General features: G+C 38.9%; 1 protein-coding gene and 1 non-coding gene across 5 annotated transcripts; both read right to left on the bottom strand.

Annotated features, from left to right (window-relative positions):
* On the bottom strand, window positions 1–19,829 carry SRSF12 (serine and arginine rich splicing factor 12). Of its 4 annotated transcripts, none has more exons than XM_036065171.2 (5): window positions 19,623–19,829; window positions 9,495–9,599; window positions 8,092–8,195; window positions 7,800–7,941; window positions 1–2,660 (listed from the first exon to the last, which is right to left on the bottom strand). In XM_036065171.2, exons 1-5 carry the CDS (start codon window positions 19,685–19,687, stop codon window positions 2,291–2,293), a joined length of 786 nt encoding a protein of 261 aa, XP_035921064.1. In that variant the 5' UTR covers window positions 19,688–19,829; the 3' UTR covers window positions 1–2,290. The 4 variants fall into 4 exon arrangements, with proteins under 4 accessions (XP_035921064.1, XP_035921066.1, XP_077911138.1 ...); XM_036065173.2 differs by lacking the exon at window positions 9,495–9,599 and adding an exon at window positions 9,024–9,370 and having other exon boundaries at window positions 8,092–8,215; window positions 19,623–19,827; XM_078055012.1 differs by lacking the exons at window positions 9,495–9,599; window positions 19,623–19,829 and adding exons at window positions 9,024–9,370; window positions 19,184–19,373 and having other exon boundaries at window positions 8,092–8,215.
* Window positions 4,615–4,731, bottom strand: LOC118518416 (U5 spliceosomal RNA). The gene has a single exon (XR_004908616.1). It is a non-coding gene; the product is annotated as a U5 spliceosomal RNA (small nuclear RNA).
* Window positions 19,830–24,655: the final 4,826 nt, after the last annotated feature.

Genomic DNA, 24,655 nt, shown 5'->3' with positions numbered 1-24,655 from the left:
TGTGTAAAACATTTGCTTTATTTATTAACAATCTTATCCTAAGTATCCTCTCTTAAATGGTCCAAGAAACAATTCTATAACAAAAGTGAATCCTAGAAGAGATATACCCAGAAGACAATTTCTCAAGGAACCAGCACAATTGTCAGTTTCCACTTAGTCACAGAACCCATTTACGCTGAAAGCTTATAATCATTTATTTTCCTAATTCTATTTTCTCCTTTCCCTCTAAACATTATCTTAGTTTAGCATATATGTGTCAAAGATTTCTCTTCCAAAAAGTGTAACAGTCAGGGAGGGGCAGTCTGGAGCCCAGCCACTGCCCACTCCCAAGTCTAAGAGTGTGTGACCTAGTGGTTATCACTGAACCTGTCTGCATCTCACTTTCCTTATCTGCAGTGGTATTTATCTCATATAGCTTTTGTGATGATGAGTGAATAATGTAAATCTTATAAAGCAGTGCCAAAGTAAATGCTCACAAAAGTCTGAACGATTATTATTCCAGTTTTTCCATCAAATCAAAGAGTATCCTCCTAAGCAGCCTAAAGATTACAATGGAAAACCAACTCAGAGGTAAATCAAAGGATAAGCATGTTCAGAAATACCGCTGTATTGACTTTTTACTAAGACATAATCAAATGCAAAGTATAGACACGATAATCAATTCCTACTTAGTATTTCAAATTACTGCATGTATGTGTGGATAAACCCAAACATTTACTTAGAAAATATGAAACATCACTATTAATATTTGTTCTTTCTTTGGACTATCCTTTAGATTTTCAACAGTGCCACATAATTTTATGACTAAATTTTATTACAGCTGAACACTTCAAAGATTTTGCTATTATGATTAAATAAAGAAAATGTATTCAGAAAGTACTGTACAGTTTACATGAATTTATAGTACTTGTCCAAATATTACCAGCATATAAATTATTTTGTAAAGTTATTTCTTACATAGGGTCAAAAATGCAAAGTGGAATTTGTATTTAAAAAAAAAAAAATAGAAGCAACACTGGCTCCTATATGCCAAAAATATAAGACAGATTTTTTTCTTAAGCACTCTAGTTACAAATATTAACTATATGGGCTGAGAACTTTTAATTTTCAATATACTTCAACAAAGTACGTACACAAGTAGAACTCTATAAATATATCCCCTATAATAATCATATGCAAAACCATTTTATCACAAATACTACCAAAACCCTCTGAAAAACATAAACTACAAACACATTTTTAAAGAAATTCTGTTTTAACTACTACAAAAGCAATATCAATAAAGTTATTTGGTTTATAAAAATGAAGGGCAGTGTAAAGTAAATCTGAATACCACAAAGCTTATTGAGGATGCAGTCTTGAATTCCTTAATACAAGATACTAAACACTTTAAAAAATAATAGGACTTATTCTATACAATTTAAAGTCTTGAGCTGAACTCCAAAAAGAAAAAATTAAGTAGTAGATGAAAAGTAGGTATGTAGAAATAATGTTATAAAATATGGTTTTTATACAAAATGTACCACTCTTCAAATGTATAAGGCTTAATATGAGTATTTTTGGATTATGAGTGCTGCACATGATTTTTAGAGTAGTCTCCAACCATTCAAAATTCAGTATTTTTAAAACGTTTTGATACTTCTGAAGTGAATGAACATGGTACAGGATGCAACTTAATGTCAACTTATCTATACTGTTCTACACAGTAAAAATACAAGTTTTTTGAGCTCAGGAGAGAATGTATCTTTTGAATGCTTGATCTCTATATAAATTCTACTTTTAGGAATGTCAGAATTTTGTAATATGAACTAATATCCACTAGGAACTGGCCCAAGTTTAAACAGAAGATATAAGAGAGACTTACGTTGTCAAGCAGTTTAAGTCTGCCCTATGTAATTATAGTCATAATTACTTTTTACATGAAAGTAAAAGTGCTTTAAAGTAAAAAATATTTTTGTAAAAGGTATCATTAATATTACTAATACTTCATATCCAAGTAGAATTTTCTACATTAGTTTCATTTTACCCACTTCCTTTGAAAAGTATCCTTCTGCCACAATGTAAACAAAAAACGGTCCATAAAATGGTGACATATCAGACACATCATATTTTGTGGTATGGGCCCTTTAAATTGAGACCAAGTCTTTATTAACCCAGAACTAGAGAGATTTTATTTGTTGCACATGCCCAAAGTAACTCACATTTTCTATAAGCCTTGAAGAATTTTTATTTAACATAATGAGAGGTTTAATAACACATTCAAGACTATGTAGCGCTCTTCTGGGGCTGTTCACCAGCTGTTTTTATGACGATAACTCCGAGATCTGGAATGTGATCGAAAATGAGAGTGTTTTGCTGTTTGTGCTTTAGCTTCAGAATTGGCATACCCCTTGGGAGATTTACAAGGGGATCTTGCTATGGAGTCTGAATGTCTTCCATGTGATCTTGATTTTGTTCCTGAGCTAGTCTGCTTTTGAGGTGAACTTGATTGTGATTTTCCTACTGACTTGGACCTTTTTGGTAAGGACTTGGACCTTGACCGTCCTCTAGAACCAGAATTCCTTCTTGGAGTTCTTGACTGCCTTGCTGAGGTAGACCGCCGTGGTAGTGATTTGGAGCGAGATTTAGATTGGCTATAAGAAAATCGCCTGTGTCGAGACCTGCAAACATTCATAACGTTAAGAGTATATATTTTACACAAAAACATTTAATGAAAGGTTAGGAAACAGCAATTTCAGGAATTTATACACTTTATATAATATTCTGTTTTTCCTGGATAAACTAAAAGAAACAATTTTATTTTGCATACTTTTAATTCAAACATAAGTAACAAGTTTGTAATATTTGTTATACTAGAATCTATGACCAAAAGATTTTTGCTTTGCTAGATTTATCTTATGATATGGGTCAGTTCTGAAAAATGCCCTGCATGTTTAATCTGGGTTATACAACTCCCAAGAGGTATGAAAATTTGAAGGGAAAAAAAAAAGATAAAAAAAGAGAAAGTAATTATTTAAAGTATGTCAAATAATGCTTATAAAAACAAACACAAAACCTAGATGCAGGACTTTTGAATCCTGCCATGATAGAACAATGTGTATTAGCCTAATCTTCCCATAGAAAACATATATATATACACACACAAGAGCTAAATAACATTATAAAACAACTATTTAAAGGCACTGGAGAATAACCAACCCTAGGAGAACTTGAGGGGTTACAGGCCATGGCTCTTTTAACTAAGACCATTTTCCAAATGCTGGCAGGGGGAAACTGAACCCAACCAGAAAATGGCTATTTGACTAAGCTGAAGAGGCAAGTTAGGATTCAGATTTACCAAAATGGTTGGGACTAAAGAGGCAAAATCTCAGGAGGGAATGGCAGACAAAAAAAATCTCCTAAAATTTGCCTATAAACTCTCTTCAAGTCACTGGCCATCTTTTAAGCTGTGCACATAGAGGAGGAGACTCCAAGGAGTCAGCAAATATAGCAGTTGGGAGTATTCAAGAATTAAGCTGAAATTCTATCAGACACACAGTGCTGGGGAGAGAGGCTGGAGTTCAAGCCCCCAAAAGGTCAAGGAACCTTGAGTAACAACCCATGCTTTCAATTAAGAACCCATAAGGGCCAGGCGCCTGGGTGCCTCAGTTGGTTAAGCGACTGCCTTCGGCTCAGGTCATGATCCTGGAGTCCCGGGATCGAGTCCCGCAGCGGGCTCCCTGCTCGGCGGGGAGTCTGCTTCTCCCTCTGACCTTCTCCCCTCTCATGCTCTATCTCATTGTCTCTCTCAAATAAATAAATAAAATCTTAAAAAAAAAAAAAACCCATAAGGGCCATATCCTACAGGTAAGGACCACCCCCTAAGAGTAAGTGTAAAGCTAAAATAAATCAACCTTAACAATGCCTCAAACCAAGCCTTGACAGATCAAGGTGATTTGCCAATACTCCACCTGCTAGAAGAAAACAATTTTCTTTGGAGGTTATCATCCAAAGTGTTGTCAACAATGTCCAACATTCAATAAAGAAATTATGAGGTATGTGAAAAATAGATAAAAATTACTAAAAGCAAAGGAAATAAAAGAAAAAAAAATAGACCCAAAGTAATACATATACTGGCATTATTCAGACAGGAATTTAAAAAAATTACTATGACTTGTATGTTCAAGGAAGTAGGAAGAAACACAGGCAAAACAGATTTAAAAATAGAAAAGTTCAGAGAATATTGCAATCTATAGACAGAAGCAAATGGACATTTTAGAACTGAAAATATATTTCTGAAATTTAAGTCATTAGATCAATTTAACAGCAGTCTAGAGATAGCAGAAGAAAAAGTGAACTAACCTGTAAAACAGATTATTAGAAAAACATACCTACTGAAACACAAGGAAAGAAAAGGAATTTTAAGAAATCCATAACAGAGCATAAGAGATATGCAGTACACAGTCACACAGTCAAAAAGAAAAACTGAATGAGGCAGAAGCAATATTTAAAGAGATAATGACCTAGAATTCTCCCAAATTAATGAAAGGTATGAACTCGCAATTTCAAGAAGCTCAGTAAACCCTGGAGAATAAGACACATTACCTTTATTTAATTATTTTTATTTTTTTTTACAGCCGTGTTAAAACAAGGCCTTGAAAAATTGGTTTAAGACCCAGAGTTGTTCGTCTCCATGGAAATCTTTTAGTAAAAGGTGAAAGATTTATATGAGTTGAAGAGAAACCAGAGCATAAGACACATTGCCTTCAAAGGAGCAACATTAAGACTGACAGCTGACTATAAATATCAAGAAACAATAGAATATTATTATTTTTAAAAGCGGGGAAAAAGTGGTGCCTGGTTTGCTCAGTCAGTAGAGCATACAACTCTTGATCTCAGCGTCATGAGTTCAAGCCCCATATTGGGTGTAGAGATTACTTACATACATACATACATAAATACAAAAAAAGTCCCTGCTAACCCAGAATTATGTCCCCAGCAAAAAAATCCTTCAAAAGTGAATATAAAATGAAGATTTTTCAGATAAACAAAAGCTGAAAGAATTAATTGCCAGCAGACCTGTACTGTAAGAAAGACTAAAAATTTTTTAGACTAAAAGAAAATAATCTCAGAAGTGTGGAATTATAGGAAGGAATAAAGAACACTGGACAGTATAAATATATTGATTGAGAATATATTCTGGAATAAAAGCAGAGGCTTTTAGAAATTATTAAATTTCGGGGCACCTGGGTGGCTCAGTCGTTTAAGCATCTGACTCTTGATTTCAGCTCAGGTCAGGATCTCAGGGTGCTAAGATTGAGCCCCACATCGGGTTCCGTGATGAATGTGGAGCCCGCTTAAGATTCTCTCCCTCTGCTCCTCCCCACCTTCTCTCTCCCTCTCTTAAAGAAAAAAAGAAATTATTAAATTTCATTCCTGTTGTAGAAAGCCAAATGGGAAAATTATCCTTCAGAAAAAAATCCAACATAGGAAAAAAAAGGGGGGGGATGCTATATTTGGGCTAAAGGCAGCTGAGGAGCAATTTTTCAGAAATATATATATACATTCATTGAAGTATGAATTCAACAAAAATTTATGGAATACCTAACATGAGCTAGGACTACTGCTAAGTGCTGGGGATATAAGCATGAATAAGACAGAAGTCCTTGCTCCTCAAAGAGCTCATCATAATCCAGTGGATAGCAACAAACTAGTTTGTTTTTTTAATCCATATCCACTAAAAACAAAATAAGAGACCTCTTTTTAGTCTAAGATAATACCACATATTCTGTATTTACTTATCATTTTTTTAGGCTTATACCAATTCTGCTTCACACATACACATATGCAGACACAAAATCTGATTCTTATGAATATAACGAGAGCTGGGTAAGATTTGCATTCTTTATAATACAATTTTACAAATGAAAAAACTGAGGTCAGGGAGGTTAAGCAATGATCTTATAATGAGCAGAAAGCAAAACAGTATTGTCTTACAAGATGTGGTTCATTCTATTCCTGATACTCCAATGATGATTTGGGACAAATGACAGACATTTTTTGTTTTTCCCCAGCTAAGTGTATTTTTTTTTTTTAAGATTTTATTTATTTATTTGACAGAGAGAGACACAGCGAGAGAGGGAACACAAGCAGGGGGAGTGCGAGAGGGAGAAGCAGGCTTCCCCACTGAGCAGGGAGCCCAATGTGGGGCTCGATCCCAGGACCCTGGGACCATGACCCGAGCCGAAGGCAGATGCTTAACCATCTGAGCCACCTAGGCGCCCCTCCCCAGCTAAGTGTATTACTCACAGAAAGAGAATATTAGTGTAAATGCTGTTTTTCTTTTTTTTTTTTAAGTAAACTCTACACCTAACATGGGGCTCGAATTCATGACCTCAAGATCAAGAATGGCATGTTCCACCAACTGAGCCAGCCAGGAGCCCCAGTGCTGATCTTTAAGAACAGAATTTACTTTTATTCTTTTTTTTTTTAAAGATTTTATTTATTAGAGAGAGAGTAAAAGAGAGAGAGAGAGCACAAGCAGGAGGAGAAGGAGAGGAAGAAGCAGGCTTCCTGCAGAGCAGGGAGCCCAATGTGAGGCTCAATCCCAGGACCCTGGGACCATGAAGTGAGCTCAAGGCAGATACTTAACCGACTGAGCCACCCAGGCGCTGCAAGGACAGAATTTACCTTTAAATTCTACATGTCTATGAAAAAATTATAGCATTAAAACTCAAGATAAATACTATAATTACTTAAGAATTTAGGCATGCTAATACAATTTCAGTTATTATTTAAATAGCTTCACCAAGTAATTCCCATTGTGATTTACTATTATTATAACAGAAACTCCTGGCTAACAAAATGGATAAACTGCAAATAATCTTTTTCTGAAAAACTTACTATTTTCATGTCTTCTTATAATACCATACTTAGAATTTATCTTTGAAAATAACTTACCTTTTATAAATATATTGATTTACATTAATTTTACGTTCAACCTCCTTTCACAAGTGACTCTATTTCTTATGAGTTTTTAATCTTCAGAACTTAAGATTCTTAATTACTGGGTTCAGTTGGGAAAATTTTATTTATTTAAAATTCCTTGGGGCGCCTGGGTGGCTTAGTCCGTTAAACGTCTGCCTTCGGCTCAGGTCGTGATCCCAGGGTCCTGGGATCCAGACCTGCATCGGGCTCCCTGCTCAGTGGGGAGCCTGCTTCTCCCTCTCCCTCTGCCTGCCACTCTACCTGCTTGTGCGCTTGCTCGCTCTATCAAATAAATAAATAAAATCTTTAAAAATAAAATAAAATTCCTCATTTTGTCAAGTACACATTTTAAAATTTGTCTTTTTCTTCAGCCCATATTATTTTTCTATTAAAAAGGTTTAAAGTTAAATCTGCCATGAAATAAAAACACTGGAAAGTATCCAATAAACCCAAGTTAAGTAACAATACATTTCAAATAGAGAAGAGCATATCTTTTTTTTTTTTTTTCTAAGGGGGGGTAGCAGGGAAGAAGGGGAAGTGGGAGAGAGAGAATCTTAAGCACACTCCACACTCAGCATGGAGCTGGATGCATGGAGCCGGATGCAGGGCTCGATCTCACAAACTTGAGATCGTGACCTGAGCCAAAATGAAGAGTCAGATGCTTAACCGACTGAGCCACCCAGGCACCCTAAGAGCATATTTTTCTAACAAAAGTTGATCTTTATGTATATTGAATAAGATTATTCTTGTGGCCTGCTTCTGAAAACTCTTTCAAATGTCCTCCAGAAAAAGTAGAAAATTAAGTTTTCAATCCTCTTGTATTTTGTACTTACTCTTTAAGGCTATCAGACCGTCTCCTATTTCTTCCCCATGAAGAACTTCTACTTCGAGTTCTCCTTTGGCTGGGGCTTCTTGATCTCCTATGATCACTTGGAGAACAAGGGTGACGTTCTTTTGATTTCATTTGGCCTGGTGCTAGAATATGAAATAATTTATTACCTGAAAACCTCAGTAACAGCTACTTTAGTAGTAGTATTTTCTGAAAGAATTTGAAATAAGAAAAATCTGTCATAGCTAAAAGTCATTCTGCTGAATAAATAAGATCTAATGTTTAGTCGCACTTACTTTTTCGATCACCTTGTGCAAACTGTATTTCAATTTGACGGCCACATACCCATTTTCTATTGAGGTTATAAAGAGCATCTTCAGCATCACGAACATCTTCAAATATGACTAGCTGTTAAGGATACTTTGAACGTCAGATATCAAGTAAAAATGTTATTTTTAAAGAATTATTTACACGTGACATGAAATTGAAAAACAACTCCAAATATTAAACTTACATCTCCTATATACATATATATATAATCAGAAAGAATTTCACTTTTATTATGAAAACAAATGCCCCGTTATGATTGAGAAGAATCTATCTAAATGTAAGAACAGAAACAAACGCGTAACTATACTTTTAATGTACACATTAGTGTAGCTGCAGTATGCGTTTATAATGTGAAACAGGTTATGAGAAAAAAGTAAGTCCAACCCTGGCTAGTATTAAAAAATAAACTGTACAGGACTCACTCCCTTCTTTCAGGTTTTTCACTGAAAAAAATCAGCATGCAAAAGCCTTTATTCTGAAATTACAATTACTCTTTCACTAAAAAGTGTTTTAATTATGACGTTTAGGAAAAATTACTTATTACAAACAAAACTGCACAAACACATGTAACCTAAAACATTATACCTTTAAAAATGATATTTACTTCTGAACCTACTACTTTAAAATACTTTTATGTTCTTACTGCTTGGGATATAATTATAAAAAAAACACAAAAGCAATCTGTGAACATCTGGAATTACATATACTGGTTTGTAATATCCCACTAAACTTCCTTATCTATGTAAATTATATATTAAACCTAACTAAAATGGAAATAAACTATATAAAATGACTATATAGCTATCTTTCAGGAGGTTGTTCACTGGTTAAATTTTTTTTAAATAGAAAACAGAAAAAGCTCAAGAAATGCAATACAAAATGAGACTTTGGCAATTACCTCAATGTCACTTGATCTTGAACCTTGACCTTTACTCTTTAAGGCTTGCAAGATGGACTTTATAAGAGACGAAGAACCAACAAAATCAGACTTGGCTTTGACTCTGGAACTCTGAATAAATGTAGGAAAGCCGAAGTCTCAACCTGGTGTTGGCTTTGTCTTTTGCTTGATAAAGACTTCCCCTCTTCCAGGTCTTTATATCTGTGTCCACCCTCCCTCTTTACTCCTTGATGCTTGAACTTTAGGTGCCTTTTTTCTCGCCTGCTCGGTTTATGCTTGGATTCTAGCTAACAGGTTGGTTCAAACTGGGGGGCGCTTGCCAGCTACTGTGGACTGCTTTAGATTTTCTGAGATAAAGAAATAAACACAATTAGGCAATATTAATCTCATATAACATATGCTCCTGAATACACATGCGTATCTGCACACGTATACAGTACATTCACATGCACACAGTAAAACAAAGGATATTGAACATAAGCAAATCCTCTTGGGCGGCGGGTGTAGAAGTCAAGTGGAATGTAAACGTCTACTATAGGGCCATATCGACCAAACTCACGGCGCAAGTCCTCAGGCCTGAAGTGTTTTAGAAATAAGGCAAAGAAATATGAATATCTGGATTAAAATATTTTGCCTATGGAAATCCAGTTGAAACCTTCAAAAGAAAGTATATTATCTAGACTAGTATTATCTAAAATTGTCGTAAGAATCACCCAGGGTTTAGAAAGGAAGAAAAAAGAAAAATCCTCAGGCCTCACTTTTGGAGATTCCGATTTAAAAGATCTGGCTGGAAATCTGTATTTTTATAAGCACTCCAGGTGGCTGTTATGCTTAATCAGATTGGGGAAACAGTGACCCAGGAAAGTTATTATCCATCTTTGGAAGTTACTTCTATTACACCGTATTTCAATTGTCAATATAAAGAGTTCTAGTAACCCTATTTCATTAAGAACACATTCATTTACCTCACTGTAATTTCATGTTTATGTTCATTTTGTTTTCAGATCGCAAGAATTAGATTCTAAAGAAGTCCTAAAATTATTTCTCAGGCTTTAAAGAAAAAATGGATGTTTTACTTTTAAACATAAAGCAAAGTAACTACTGTATTCTTAAATTTGACAAATATTTTTAAACCTCCTATATATCATAGGTAGTAAAGAGGGGGCACCAAAGGAATATTTAGCATATTTGTCTTCATGGAGCAACAATCTAACTCAAGAGACAAAATACTTAGCTTTTACAGCTGACAATTATAGTGCATTTATAATCGAGCCACTGCTCACCTTAAGACCGTTTAATTCTCACCACAACCCTATGGTTGTTTACAGATGAGGGCACAGACAGATGAATTCACCTAAGGTCACCAAGCCAGCAAATGACAGAACTAGAATCAAACTCTCACAACCTGACACTAGTCTATGTTTTGTTTTGTTTTTTTTTAAAGATTTTATTTATTTGACAGAGAGAGAGAGAGCGAGAGCAGGAACACAAGCAGGGGGAGTGGGAGAGGGAGAAGCAGGCTTCCTGCCGAGCAGGGAGCCCGATGTGGGGCTCGATCCCAGGACCCTGGGATCATGACCTGAGCCGGAGGCAGATGCTTAACGACTGAGCCACCCAGGCACCCACTAGTCTATGTTCTTAACCACTATACCTTACTGCCTCATGGAGATCTTAGAGGTTCAACACCAAGTTATGAGCACAAAACATGGCTAAGAAGAAGTAAGAGTACTTCAAAACATATCGTGCAGAAAGAAGACTCAAAGATGACTGCAAAGCTGCTAGCTTGGGCAAATGGAAGAAAGATGGTGTCAGTGACAAAAATTAGACAGCTGGAAAAGAAAAGTTGAAGAGGGAGGCCAAAGAAATGCCACATTTGAGATGATGGTAGAACATCCATAAGAGTTCTATGGACAGGGGCACCTGGCTGGCTCAGCAGGCAGAGCATGTGACTCTTGATCTCTAGGTTCCAAGATCAAACCCTACGTTGGGTACAGAGATTACTTAAAAAATAAAATCTTAAAAAAAAAAAAGAGTCCTGTAAACAACTAAAAATTATGATTATACAAATTAGTTTTATTTTCTTCTCCAGACTAGAAGTCAGTGATTAAAGCTAGAGATGTGAGGGACACCTGGGTGGCTCAGTTGGTTATGCGTCTGCCTTCGGGTCAGGTCATGGTCCCAGGGTCCTGGGATCGAGTCCTGCATCGGGCTCCTTGCTCAGCTGGGAGCCTGCTTCTCCCTCTGCCTGCCGCCCCCCCCTGCTTGTGCTCTCTCTGAAAATAATTTTTTTTTTTTAAAGATTTTATTGATTTGACAGAGAGAGACACAGCGAGAGAGGGAACACAAGCAGGGGGAGTGGGAGAGGGAGAAGCAGGCTTCCCGCCGAACAGGGAGCCCGATGCGGGGCTCGATCCCAGGACCCTGGGATCATGACCTGAGTTGAAGGCAGACGCTTAACTGACTGAGCCACCCAGGCGCCCCTCTCTGAAAATAATCTTAAAAAAAAAAAATTAAGCTAGAGATACGAATTCAACTATGATTAAATGTCCACTATATACAAGGCAGTGCAATTGACGTAACATACTTTATTATATTTTTATTATTTATTATTTCATTTAATACTTACTATAAAACACTTAATTGTCCGCCTTCCCTGAAACTATTATCTTTAGAGGGTAGTGACAATGTCTTTTTCTTTCATTTATTCATTCAACAAACACTTACTGAGCACCTACTATGGGCAAACTCTAGGGATATGATGGAGAACAAGGAAAACAATTCCTGCTACCACAGAACATGGACAAGAGAGTAATGATTCTCAACCATTCCTGAATATTGGAATCTTTTGTGAAGGAAATGTTACAGAAAAGGTACTCCAGCCTGATGCATTAACCCTGGACCCAATTAGTGCCTCCCATGGTGGGCCCCAGTTAGGTTTAATTTTTTTAAGGGTTTCACAGGCAATTCTGAGAATCAGTGTTGAGGATCACTTTTAAAATGGCTGTCTTCACCAGTGTACCTAGCATAGTTGTTTGGCACAAAGTAGGCACTCAAAATAGAGTACCATTTGATATTACTGTTACCCATTTAATAGTCAAGGAGACTGAGAATAAGAGAAATTACCTTGCCCAGAGGTACATAGAGCCAGCAGCAAAGCTAGAATTTAAATGAATATTTTCTGAGACAATCAATCCCATCAACCAAATATGAGTGGCTGATAGGGAAAGGATCCTAGATAGTATAAAAGGAGGCTGGGGCAACGTGTGTCATGGAGGATTGGAATCCCAGAAGCCAAGGGTGACAGGAGTCTGAAGGAGCCAAACTTCTCAAAAGAGCTGGTTCCCATTCACTGTCACCACTCCTACACCTGTTACCTGTTGTTTTGTTCTCATTTTTGTATTTTTGGTGTCATCTATTTTGACATTCAGAAAATAGAGCATAGAACAAACACCTATATACCCACCAACAGCATTCACTGTATCTCAATACTTGTCATCATTTTCAGTAATGTTTTTTTAGAAATGAGACGTTTACATTTATATTCTTCTACCTTAGAAACAATCATCGGTGTTCATCATTCCTCTGCATAACTTTGTATTTTTTTTAAGATTTTATTTTAAGTAATCTCTATACACAACATGGAGCTTGAACTCACAACCCTAAGATCAAGAGTCACAGGCTCTACTGAGCTAGCCAGGCATCCCTCCATAACTCTATTTTTACTGCAAATGACTATATCCATACTTAAGTGTTTATATATCAAATTTCATATAAATAGTATCAGACAATTTGTATAATTTTGCTCCTTGCCTTCTCCTCCCTTGCGATTTCTCTATGTAGTTCTAGTTCACTCAGTTTAACTCTGTATTGGTATTATTAATAAACCACAATTTACTCATCCATCTTTCTGTGGATAAACATTTAAGATGCTGCCTTTTTTTTTTTTTAATTGCAAATTGTGCTGCAGCATACATTAAAATACATGTGCTTTGGGGAGCTCTGTGAGATGCCTGGGATGTATCACAATGCAATTGGTGAAGAGTATGCTTATCTTCAGCTTCACTACACATTCTCCAAAGTGACCAAATCAACTTATACTCAACACTTGCATAAGAATTCCTACTGCTCCACTTCCTCATTAACATTTTTAATTCTTATCCTGATGGATGAAAAGTGAATGGGTATCTTATTGTTGTTTAATTTTAATTTACCTAACAACCAGTTAGATACAATATCTTTTCATGTGTATGGGCCAATACTTTCCTGTTAATACCTACCAGCAGTATTTCTGAGTTAAATAGGATGTGTATATATGTAATTTTTATGAAACTGCCAAACAGTTCTGCAAAGTGGTTGTACCATTTTATACTCCCACCAACAATGTATGAGTTTCAGTTGTGCCAATCTTTGTAAGCACTTGGTGCTTATCAAAAAACTTGTCATTTTTTTTTTTTTTTAATTTTAGCCATTCAAGCGGGTATTAAGTGGAATCTCACTGTGGTTTTAATTTGCACTTCCCAAATGACAAATGATGTTGAGCACTTTTTCATGTGCTACTTTTCCTTGTGAAGTGTCTGCTGGAGTTTTTTGCCCACTTTTTTCAAAGATTTTATTTATTTCAGAGAGAGAGGGCGAGCACAAGCAGGGGGGAGCAGCAGAGAGAGAGGGAGAAGCAGTCTCCCCACTGAGCAGGGAGCCCGATGTGGGGCTCGATCCCAGGACCCTGGGATGTGACCTGAGCCAAAGGCAGATGCTTAACCAACTGTGCCCCCCAGGCATCCCAGTGTATATGTTTTGTGAATATCTTCTCTCATCTGTAGCTTGCCTATTGTACTTGCTTAATGGTATTTTTTTAGTGAACAGAAATTTTAATTTTAGAGAAATCTAATTTATCCATATTCTTTTTTCTTTTATGGTAATTGCTTTCTTTGTCCATAAGAAATCTTTGCCTGGGGGCGCCTGGGTGGCTCAGTCGTTAAGCGTCTGCCTTTGGCTCAGGTCATGATCTCAGGGTCCTGGGATCGAGCCCCACATCGGGCTCCCTGCTCCGCGGGAAGCCTGCTTCTCCCTCTCCCCCTCCCCCTGCTTGTGTTCCCTCTCTCGCTGTGTCTCTCTCTGTCAAATAAATAAATAAAATCTTTAAAAAAAAAAAAAAAAAAAAGAAATCTTTGCCTGTCCCCAGATCATGAAGATATACTATGTTTTCTTCTAAAAGCTTTATATTGTTATCTTTTCCATTTCAAATGATGATCCAGCTCAAATTATCATATGAGGTGGAGGCCACGGTTCATTTTTTTCCCAGTATGAATAATCCAGTTGTTGCAGCACCATTTGTTGAAAAGATTTTTCCTTCCTCCCCTGGACTGCTTTGGTATCTTTGTCAAAAATCATTTGACTCTGTAAGTGTGGATTATTTATGGATTCTATTCTGTTTTATTGATTTGTCTACACTTAGGCCAATATCACACTGTCTTGATTACTATATATTTTTAGTAAGTCTTATGTCAGGTAGTGTAAGTCTTCCACCTTCAATGATCTTTTTCTAGATTATTTTGAATATTCTAGATCCTTTGTATGTCAATATATTTTAGAATTAACTTGTCAATTTCTATTTTTTATTTATTTGTTTTGTTTTTCCAAAGTTTATTTTTTTACTAATCTCTATACCCAATGTGGGGTTCAAACTCAGGACCCCAAGATCAAGAGTCGCACACTCTTTTGAGCCAGCCAGTTTCTATTTTTTTAACAGCCTTTGATCAGTGATGCCTTGAATCTATAATATAATCAATTTGGGAGAAAACTGATAACTTAGTATTTTGTCTTCCAATCCAAGAACATGGTATGTCTATCAATTTACGTTGTCTTCTTTAATATTTCTTGGCACTGTATTGTAGTTTTATGCAGTCTTCTTTAATTTCTCTTGGCACTGTATTGTAGATTTTTATTACGTTTTTTTGTTCTTTTTTTAAATTAATTAATTTTTTTTTTAGATTTTATTTATTTATTTGACAGAGAGAGACACAGCAAGAGGGGGAACACAAGCAGCGGGAATGGGAGAGGGAGAAGCAGGCTTCCCACTGAGCAGAGAGCCCGATGCGGGGCTCGATCCCACGACCCTGGGATCATGACCTGAGCCGAAGGCAGACGCTTAACGACTGAGCCACTCAGGCACCCTTGTTGTTGTTCTTAAACTTATTCCTAAGTCTGTTTTTTGATACTAAGGCAATAATTGTTTTTTTTTTTAAGATTTTATTTATTTATTTGACAGAGAGAGACACAGCAAGAGAGGGAACACAAGCAGGGGGAGTGGAAGAGGGAGAAGCAGGCTTCCCGCCGAGCAGGGAGCCCGATGTGGGGCTTGATCCCAGGACCCTGGGACCATGACCTGAGCCGAAGGCAGACGCTTAACGACTGAGCCACCCAGGCGTCCACTAAGGCAATAATTGTTTTAAAAATTTCATTATTTTCAACTGTTTGCTGCTAATATATAGATTTTTCATAAGTTCATCTTAATGACTTACTAAAACTCATTAGTTATTGTAGTTTTGTGTAAACATGTCACCTAAGAACAGGGGCAAGTTTTGCTTCTATCTTTACAGTTTTTATGTCTTTTATTTATTTTTCTTGCCTTGTTACACTGGTTAGGACCTGCAACAAAATGATAAATTGAGGTTGTGTCAGTGGGCATCACTGGCTTTTTTTTTTTTTTTAAGATTTATTTATTTTAGAGAGACAGAAAAAGAGAGCAAGCGGGGGCAGCGGCAGAGGGAGAAAATCTCAAGGCAATGCCACACCGAGCTCAGAGCCCAACACGGGGATCTCACGACCCTGAGATCATGACCTGAGCTGAAATCAAGTGTTGGACGCTTAACCAATTAAGCCACCAGGCGCCCCTGGCTTGTTCTGATCTTAGGGGGAAAGCATTCAGTTTTTACTATTAAGTATCTTGTCAGCTATAGGCTTTTCATACATGCCATTTACTGGACTAGGAAAGTTTCCTTCTATTCATAATTTGCAGACATTTTTTCTCATGAATCTTGCTGAATTCTGTTTAATGCTTTTTCTATACCACCATCAATATCAATATCCTTACATACACTATAACCAAAAAATGCTATGTCCAAAAGAGGGTATCTGATGGCTGCTCCCCAACCCGACATGATATAATGCATCAAAATGGGAATGTTATATTTGGGATTTGGACATTACTTTGTTCCATTAGAAAACTGTACCTGACATTTAAAAAAATTACTCTTCTACATGCTAAAAAAGCAAAGATATTAAAGTATTCTTCCTGATCCAGATCTTGCTTCACCAGTGAAAAGAAAAATAATACATATTATAACATCATAAAATGTGTTTTTTTTTAAAGATTGTATTTATTTTTTTAAGTAATTCTACAACCAACGTGGGGCTCAAGCCTACAACCCCACGATCAAGAGTTGCACGTTCCACCCACTGAACCAGCTAGGTGTCCCTTTAAAAATTTTTAAATCTTTCTTTGGTTCTTGTACTCAATTTCATTCCTAACAAATTTTATGCTAAGCCATAATATCGTTTAATGTCTTGTGCTTTATGGCATATATTAAAATGGCTACTGCAAAGAAACATTTTAAATGAAATTTGGCTTTGTTATAAAACTAACATTTTATTAAATAAAATTTGAAAACAGGAAAAAGAAAACCACTCAAATGGATTTCTTTCCAGGCTCATTTTCTATAGTTTTTCCTTTCTTCATATACTAATATAATTGAAATCACACCATACAGATAATTTTATGCCATTTGTTTTAACATTTATCCCAATGATTTTCTTTATAAGCATACTAAATGTTAAAGCTAACTTAAAATGTGTCTAGTTGCGGGGGGCGCCTGGGTGGCTTAGTCATTAAGCGTCTGCTTTCGGCTCAGGTCATGATCCCAGGACCCTGGGATCGAGCCCCACATCGGACTCCCTGCTCCGCGGGAAGCCTGCTTCTCCCTCTCCCACTCCCCCTGCTTGTGTTCCCTCTCTCGCTGTGTCTCTCTCTGTCAAATAAATAAAATCTTAAAAAAATAAAATTAAAATTAAAAAATAAATTTAAAAAAATGTGTCTAGTTGCCATATTGCTAGTTAACTTATACTACATGCCATCTCATACAAAAAAGCTTTTGTTTTATTTTTTAAGATTTTATTTATTTATTTGACAGAAAGCGCAAACGCAGGAGAGAGCACAAGCAGGGGGAGCTGAAGGCAGAGGGAGAAGCAGGCTCCCCCCTGAGCAGGGAGCCCGATGGGGGACTTGATCCCAGGACCCCAGGATTATGACCTGAGCCGAAGGCAGACACTTAACTGAATGAGCCACCCAGGTGCCCCAAAAAAGCTTTTAATATAGGTTACATGTAATGATTCGACCTTCACAAAACTACTCAGTAGCTGTGTAATTTTAGGTAAGATACTTAATTTCTAGGGGCACCTGGGTGGCTCAAGTCAGTTAAGCATCTGCCTTCAGTTCAGGTCATGATCCCAGGGTCGTGGGATTAAGTCCAGAGTTGGGCTCCCTACTCAGCGCTCCCTGCTTCCCCCTCTCCTCCTAGCTCATGCTCTCTCTCTGTCGCTGTCTCCCAAATAAAATCTTAAAAAAAAAAATTTCTCTAAGCCTCAGTTTCTAATCTGTAAAATGGGATTAATGAAGAATATACATTATAGGGTTATTGTAAAAATTTAGTAAGACAATATACGCAAAGTGTTTAGTACAGTGCTTATCACACAGTGAATACTCAACAAATGTTAGCGGTTACTATTCCATTAACACAAACCTCCTAGGTGATTGCCCCCAGGGGCAGTGCTAAAAAGTGGTGAAAAAATTGTAAAAGGAAATCAACAAATCTCAGTTTTCAGTCTCGATTACTCATGGTGGATTATCTAGATCAGAGATCATGTGTCACCTGCTGATGTGTTTTATTTGGCCAGCACAATGTTTAAAAAATTTTTAAGGTGTGCTGAAACACAAAACTGCCTATATTTCATAGCTTTTAAATCAACAAAAATGGGAATCTCATATGATTCAACTTAATAAACGCCAACATCTTGAAACACAGTTTACACACACACAGTTTTCTGACTTCTTTAGAAAATTAGGATGATGTGGCAACAAGTCCAAATGTCTACATAGTAGTTATTAGCTGGAGCTAGTAGTACCAGCTGCTGTCCCCTTTAGATGGCACCTATTCCTTTCTATTTGCTACAGTCCACACCATCCTATTGTGCCTTATAACCTGACAAGTCCACACCATCCTATTTTGCCTTATAACCTGACAACTTCACACATTCATATTACCCCGGCTGGTGGCCATCAGAATTGGAAACCTCTTTTTTTTTTTTAAGACACACTGGAGAGGCTTGATGCTTATTTAGCATTCAAGTGGTCTGTTTAATTGTGGGAATTTTTTTTTACCCTGTCCAAATTATAAATTTTGCTTGTTTTCTATATAATGTATTGATAAACAGGTTGAGAGGAGAAATATAAACACAGGCATCTTTTAGATGTTAATTAAGGTATAATAACTCACAGTCTATAGCTGTGACGTACATAATAGTAGGGATCAAATAAAAAAATATTTAACATTTACTCCTCTAAGGTAAATTATGACTACTCCATATGGCTCTGGAGTCAGGGCTCCAATATATTTGTAGCCATGAAGCCCCAGGTAAATTAAAACTCTGAGCTTCAGCTTTTCCTTATGTACAATAAAGATAATATTGCATACCTAAAAAGGTTGAGCAGGGAGTAAATTAAGGAAACCCAGTGAAATGGAAACGTCTCTTAATGCCCCTATCCCACTCTCAGTCATTCCCTCTGGTGTCTATTAAGGGAAAAGTGCTTTACGAAGTAGTCATTCCTTAATAGTTATCTTTAAGCACTATGTAGACAAAAATTCTCAAGGCGGGGAGGAGAATGTGTAGATTGAGAGCATCACACTTGACCAGGGAAGTCTATGCAAACCGTTATCATGGGTGTTTATATTGAACTCTGAACTTTATAGAAAAACATTTAAATCTCATTCACTGAAGCCATCCTTTGTATTGTGTAACAAATAAAATGTCACCGGCATCGCCTGTAAGTAGACCAGACTGAGGGAACCGAAACTGTAAGGCCCAAGGTACGCATTATTTTATACCTTCTCACCATCCCCAATTCTTCATCTAGGACGCAGGACGCGCAGCTTTATCGGGGCCCGGCGACAAAGGGGCCAAGCGAAAACACTCTCGGCCAGGGGCAGGGAGGGCCCTCTGGCTACCGGGAAAGCGGCAGCCTGCGCGCCGCCGGTGCTCGAGCAGGGGATGGGCAACCGATCCCCTGGGCGCCGGGCCCTGCCGCGGGTGTGAGCTGCGCCTGGGCGGAACGCGGGCCGGGAGGGCGGAGGAGCCAGTCCCGCCCCTGCCCCGAGTAGCCCGAGGGCTCGCACCGCCCCCGGGAAGGGCGCCTCCGCGGAAAGCCCGGGCCTGGCCGGCGGGGAGGCGCCGGGCACAGCCGCCGGGCCGCGACCGGGCTCCGCGATGCTGCCGTTACCCCGCCCCTCCCCCGCGCGCCAACCTGCGGCGGCCGCCGCCGCTCACCTGGTGGCGTCCGCGACGTTCCTGACGAACAGAGAGGTGTTGGGGGGCCTCGTGTAGCGCGACATGACCGCTTCCTCCGTTGCCTCCGGGCCTGCCCGCGGCCGCCGGGCTCGCTCCGTTTCTCGCTGCCGCCACAGCAGCTCAGCCAGCCCCCGGCGCGACCCCCTCCCCTCGGCCTCGGCCCCGCGAGCGCGCAGCCGCAGAGGCGGGAGCGGGGGGGGGGTGGGGGGGGACGCTGCGCGGCTCGAGCCTGTCCGTGCGGACCGTGTGGGGGCGGGGCCGTAGCCGAGGGGGATCCGGGGAGGGGGCGGCGCGGGGTCCGGAAGATCGAGGGGATCCGAGGAGGGGGCGGTGCCGGGTACGCGGGGATCTGGGAAGGGGGTTGTGCGGCAGTCCCAGGGTCCGAAGAGATCCGGGGAGGGGACGGAGCTGCGTCCCGCAGATCGAGGGGTTCTGAGAAGAAGGGGGCGGCGCAAGAGAGGATCCGGGACGGGGCGGTGCGGAGGGTCCCCGGGTTCCGAGGAGATCTGGGGATGGGGCGGTGCAGGGGTCCGCGGGGATCCGGGGAGGGGGCGGGCCTGCCTGGAGGCTGGAGTGCGAGGGATCGAGGGACGGGGCGGCTGGGGTCCGAGTGTGTCTGGACGGTGGAGGCCAGACGGGTCCTAGGAGCTGAAGCTGAGCTGGGGGTTAGAGGATCCGGAGAGAGGGTGTCGGGCGTCGTCGGAGTGAGTGGGGATGAAGACCGAGTTTAACTGCTGAACAGCTGGATGGCTACCGGGGCCTTCATCCCTGCATCCTCAGTCCAAGACCTTAGCAATTGTTCCTACTCCTGTCCCTTTAGGCCTGAGCCTAATAAGATTTTCAAACTGTGAGGATTCGGGTTTTGTCTGTGTTTAGATTCTTCATCCATTATTCCCTTAGGGCATACTATTCAAAAGCTGTGGGTACATTCATTTAGATGTTTATTGAGGGTCTACTATGCACCAGGGACTGTGCTAGGTGTGGGATATGGCAGTGAACACTACAGGCCAAGTCCCAACTCTCAGAGCTTACACTGTAGAGAGAGGGTCCAACAATAAACGAATGAAAAAATGAATATATGATGTAGAAGAAAGCGCTGAAAATGCAGTGGCAAGTAAGCAAATTTAAAGTATCCTCTTTTCCTTGCTCCAAAATGTAGCCCAGCCCTTTCTAGTTCTCCTTCAGGTTTGCTCTTGTGGTTGGCACAGCCTTTTACCCAGAACTGTAACCAGGTAACTTGTAATTTTTAATAGGACCCCTTTTTATTCTCAGATGTGGTCGATTTTGGTGGATAAATAATAGGGTCATCCTACACAGCTCACAGCTTCCCAAGGTCTAGAAACACTTCTGGAACAGTGGCCATTCGTTCAAAAGGGAATTGCTTTGGCACAGCAGTCACAGGGCTAGACAGGGAATATAAAGGTAGGGAGTGAGCAGGGTTCCTAGTGTCATGGAGCTTACAATTTGGTAGGGAGGCAGAATGTAATAACACTAATAAACACATAAACTATGGTAAGAGCTGTATGCTGCTGAAAGGGGACCTTAGAGTGGTTGGCAAACAGGGCTAGAGGGTCACTGAACTTTTCCCTGAAGTCTTGGGGAGGTATTTGAAGAATGAAAAAGAGCAATCCATGTACTGGAATAGCATGTGCAAAGACTTTGAGGCAATATAGGACTGAAAGGAGGCAAACAGGAATAAAAAGCTGAAGAACAGGGAAGTGAGGCTGGAGAGCAGGCTGGGTTTATAGTAGGGAAATTTGGAATGCTGAGTGTACTGGTTTGCTAGGGCTGTCATAACAAATTACCTCTAATTCAGTGGTTTAAAACAAGAAAAATTTATGGGGTGCCTGGCTGGCTGGGTCAGTGGAGCATGAGACTCTTGATCTCAGGGTTGTCAGTTCGAGCCCCATGTTGGGTGTAGAGATTACTTAAAAATAAAATCTTTTTTTAAAAAAGAGAAATTTATTCTCTCACAGTTCTGGAGGTCAGAAGTCTGAAATCATGGTGTTGGTAGGACCATACTTTCTCTGAAGGTTCTAGGGGAGAATCCTTCCTTGCTTCTTTCAGTCTCTGCTGCCTCTAGACGTTCCTTGGCTTGAGGCTACATAACTCTAGTCTCTGCCTCCATCTTCATGGGACCTTCTCTTCTGTCTTATAAGAATACTTGTCATTGGATTTAGAGCCCACCCAGATAATGCAGGCTGATCTCATGTCAAGATCCTTAATTGTAGCTGCAAAGACCCTTTTTCCAAATAAGGTCATATTTAGGGGTTAGGCTTTGACATACCTTTTTGGGGGCCACCATTCAACCCACTATACTGACCTTGTGGAGAAAAGAGAGTTGACTTGGTGGGAAATGAGTTATTAATCAACCTATTCCCTGACATATTAAGTAGGGTAAAAACTTCATGTAAACTATGAACTTGGGGCACCTGGGTGGCTCAGTTGGTTAAGTGTCTGCCTTTGGCTCAGATCATGATCCCAGGGTCCTGGGATCGCATCTGGCTCCCTGTTGAGCAGGGAGCCTGCTTCTCCCTCTCCCTCTCCCTCTGCCTGCCACTCCCCCCTGCTTGTGCACTCACTCTCTCTCTCTCTCTGTCAAATAAATAAATTAAAAAAAAAAATCTTTAAACTGTGACCTTATGTAGTTAAAAATATATGTATTTGTAAAAATATGTATTATGTATGTAAAATATGTATTATGAATGTAAAATAATATATAAGTCCATATATAAATGGGATTCTTTTCTAGGTGAAGGCATTACACTCTGATTTTTACTTTCTTCTTCTTATCTTTGGTACTCTCAGATTTTTTTGAAATCCATTTTATAATTGGAAAAATCCTACAAAGTTCCTTTACAGTTTGAAGAAAAGCTTTTGTAGGAGTATGTGATTTACAGTGCATGAGGAGTGGGTTTTTTCCTGTTCCTATTGATGGAAGTATCTGAGGAAAGGGTTTTAAGCTGTGAGAGAAGCTTCATTTAGAATCTTGAACTTTAAAAGTAGCTGGAATTGGGGGCACCTGGGTGCCTCAGTTGGTTACGTGTCTGACTCTTGATTTCAGCTCAGGTCATGATCTCAGGGTGGTGGGGTTGAGAGTCTGCTTGAGATTCTCTGCCTCTCCCTCTGCGCCCCCCCGCCCCCCGCTTGCACGTGCTCTCTCTCTCTCTCAAATAAATAAATACCTTTAAAAAAGTAGCTGGAATTGATTTAAAGTAAATTGTGGAAATGGTAACTGTGAGGAAATGTTAATTATCTTGACTACAGTGATCATTTCACTGCATATATATATCAAATCATCATACACCTTAAATGTACACCTTAAATGTGTACATTTTTTATTTACTAATTTAGTTGTGGAGCCATAATTATTTATATTACATAAAAATGTATGCTTTTCTTGTTTCCAAATATGAAGTATAAAGAAGTGTAAGTAAACTGCTTTCTAGTTGGAAGACCTGAGGAGGGACATGGTCAGGCATGGACAATGAAAGAAGGTTATATAATGCTAGGCTTGGCCAGTGTCTTGACCAGGTCATCAAACCAGTTGAGATGAGTAACTGATGAAACTATACTTTGTCTTTTCCTTGGCATTTTGAAGTACTCTTAAAGAAGTAGGGAAAAGGCTTAGGTCAAGACTAAATACCCTGCCTATCACCAGACTCACAAATCTATACATACTTACCCTAAGTCCTAGAATTTAGCAAAGTGCCATTTAGTAAATCAGTCATTGCTTTGAGGCACCAAATGGTATCCTACAGGCATGGGAGAGTTAATGTTCTTTCCAAATCTCCAGGAAATTCCCAAGGAGTATACCACTGGCAAAATCTGACAATTGTTGAATAACTATAGCCCCTCTTCTACAGCAGAGTTTAATATATTGTTCTTGGCAGCAACTGCTTCCTTTCCATTTAATCCATTTTTAAAATTACAGTCTATCCTCACCACAAAAAGGAAATAATAACTGATTGAAAATTAAATTGTACTTGGGTATGTGTGAGTGTCTTAAAATCTGTGCAATGAAAAGCACTTTGAAAAAACAAATTCAGAATTAATGAAGTCACCTGATTGTGACTCTCTCTTATGCTGGGAACTCACTCCCCAACAGATGGTGCTAGCTCTCCTCTAGTTAGAGCTGCTCTGGTCTACCCTTTCTTAAAATGTACCATGCATGACCTTGAAGGTGAGGAGTGATGTGATGATTGGCATAGAATGTATTGTAAACTTTCTTCTATTGCCCCGAACTTTGGCTTATAAAACATTATTCCACACAATCCAGTTGAAAAATCTATGATTGTATCCTCTTATGAAGTTGATTTCTTCCACGGTAGCTATAGGAAATAATTTAAAAGGTCATTTATTTGATAACAATGGATAGTATTTAACTTTTTCAGAAACATTGGCTTACAGAAGGCCTGTCACTTTACCTGCATATTCCCCAAAATGACACTTGGTCTTGAAAATGTTAGAGGTGTGTGCTTCTTCCTAACCTAATTAATTTGGCAAATGTTTAGTGATGATCTACTGTACATTAACCATAGTACTAGGAACTGGGGATGAAAAAAGAAGTTACACTTCATAATTCTGAAAGACTCAGCCCAGTGTTTCCCAGACTTAAGTCATTTTCATATATCCTATGAGATTTTTGCCATGATGTACTGCTTTACTGTAATAGGTTTATTATTTTTCTTTAAATTAGTTTACTTTTAAAAGAACATTCTATCACTAATATTAATTTTAGAAGTCTCACAGAGGGTAATCATTACAAAATATCATTTTAGAGAAAAAAAATGTAAATTCTAGCCTATTACTTTTATCTACAAAGGTTCCAAGACTGAGGCCTGCTGTCTCTTAAAAAGGGAAATTAATCACACAATAGAGAGATGCTAAAGCCACCCAAGCACCAAACTAAAATGTTTTCCCTAATGTAGATTATTAAAAGGGCACCAGCTCTCACCCTATGCAATTCAATATTTAATGATATTTAATGCTGCATCAGTGTAACACATAAA

Source organism: Halichoerus grypus, chromosome 9, assembly GCF_964656455.1.
Source record: "Halichoerus grypus chromosome 9, mHalGry1.hap1.1, whole genome shotgun sequence".
NCBI classification, from domain to species: domain Eukaryota; kingdom Metazoa; phylum Chordata; class Mammalia; order Carnivora; family Phocidae; genus Halichoerus; species Halichoerus grypus.
Note: the sequence above shows the minus strand (reverse complement) of the source record. Positions and strands in the feature narration are given on the sequence as shown.

Coding starts and splice junctions, on each gene's coding strand:
- SRSF12 (XM_036065171.2), bottom strand. CDS start 19,687: ATGTCGCGCTACACGAGGCCCCCCAACACCTCTCTGTTCGTCAGGAAC. Junction 9,600..19,622: donor AACGTCGCGGACGCCACCAG/GTGAGCGGCGGC, acceptor AAAACACTTCAG/GCCTGAGGACTTGCGCCGTG. Junction 8,196..9,494: donor AGAGGATTTGCTTATGTTCA/ATATCCTTTGTT, acceptor ACAGCTAGTCAT/ATTTGAAGATGTTCGTGATG.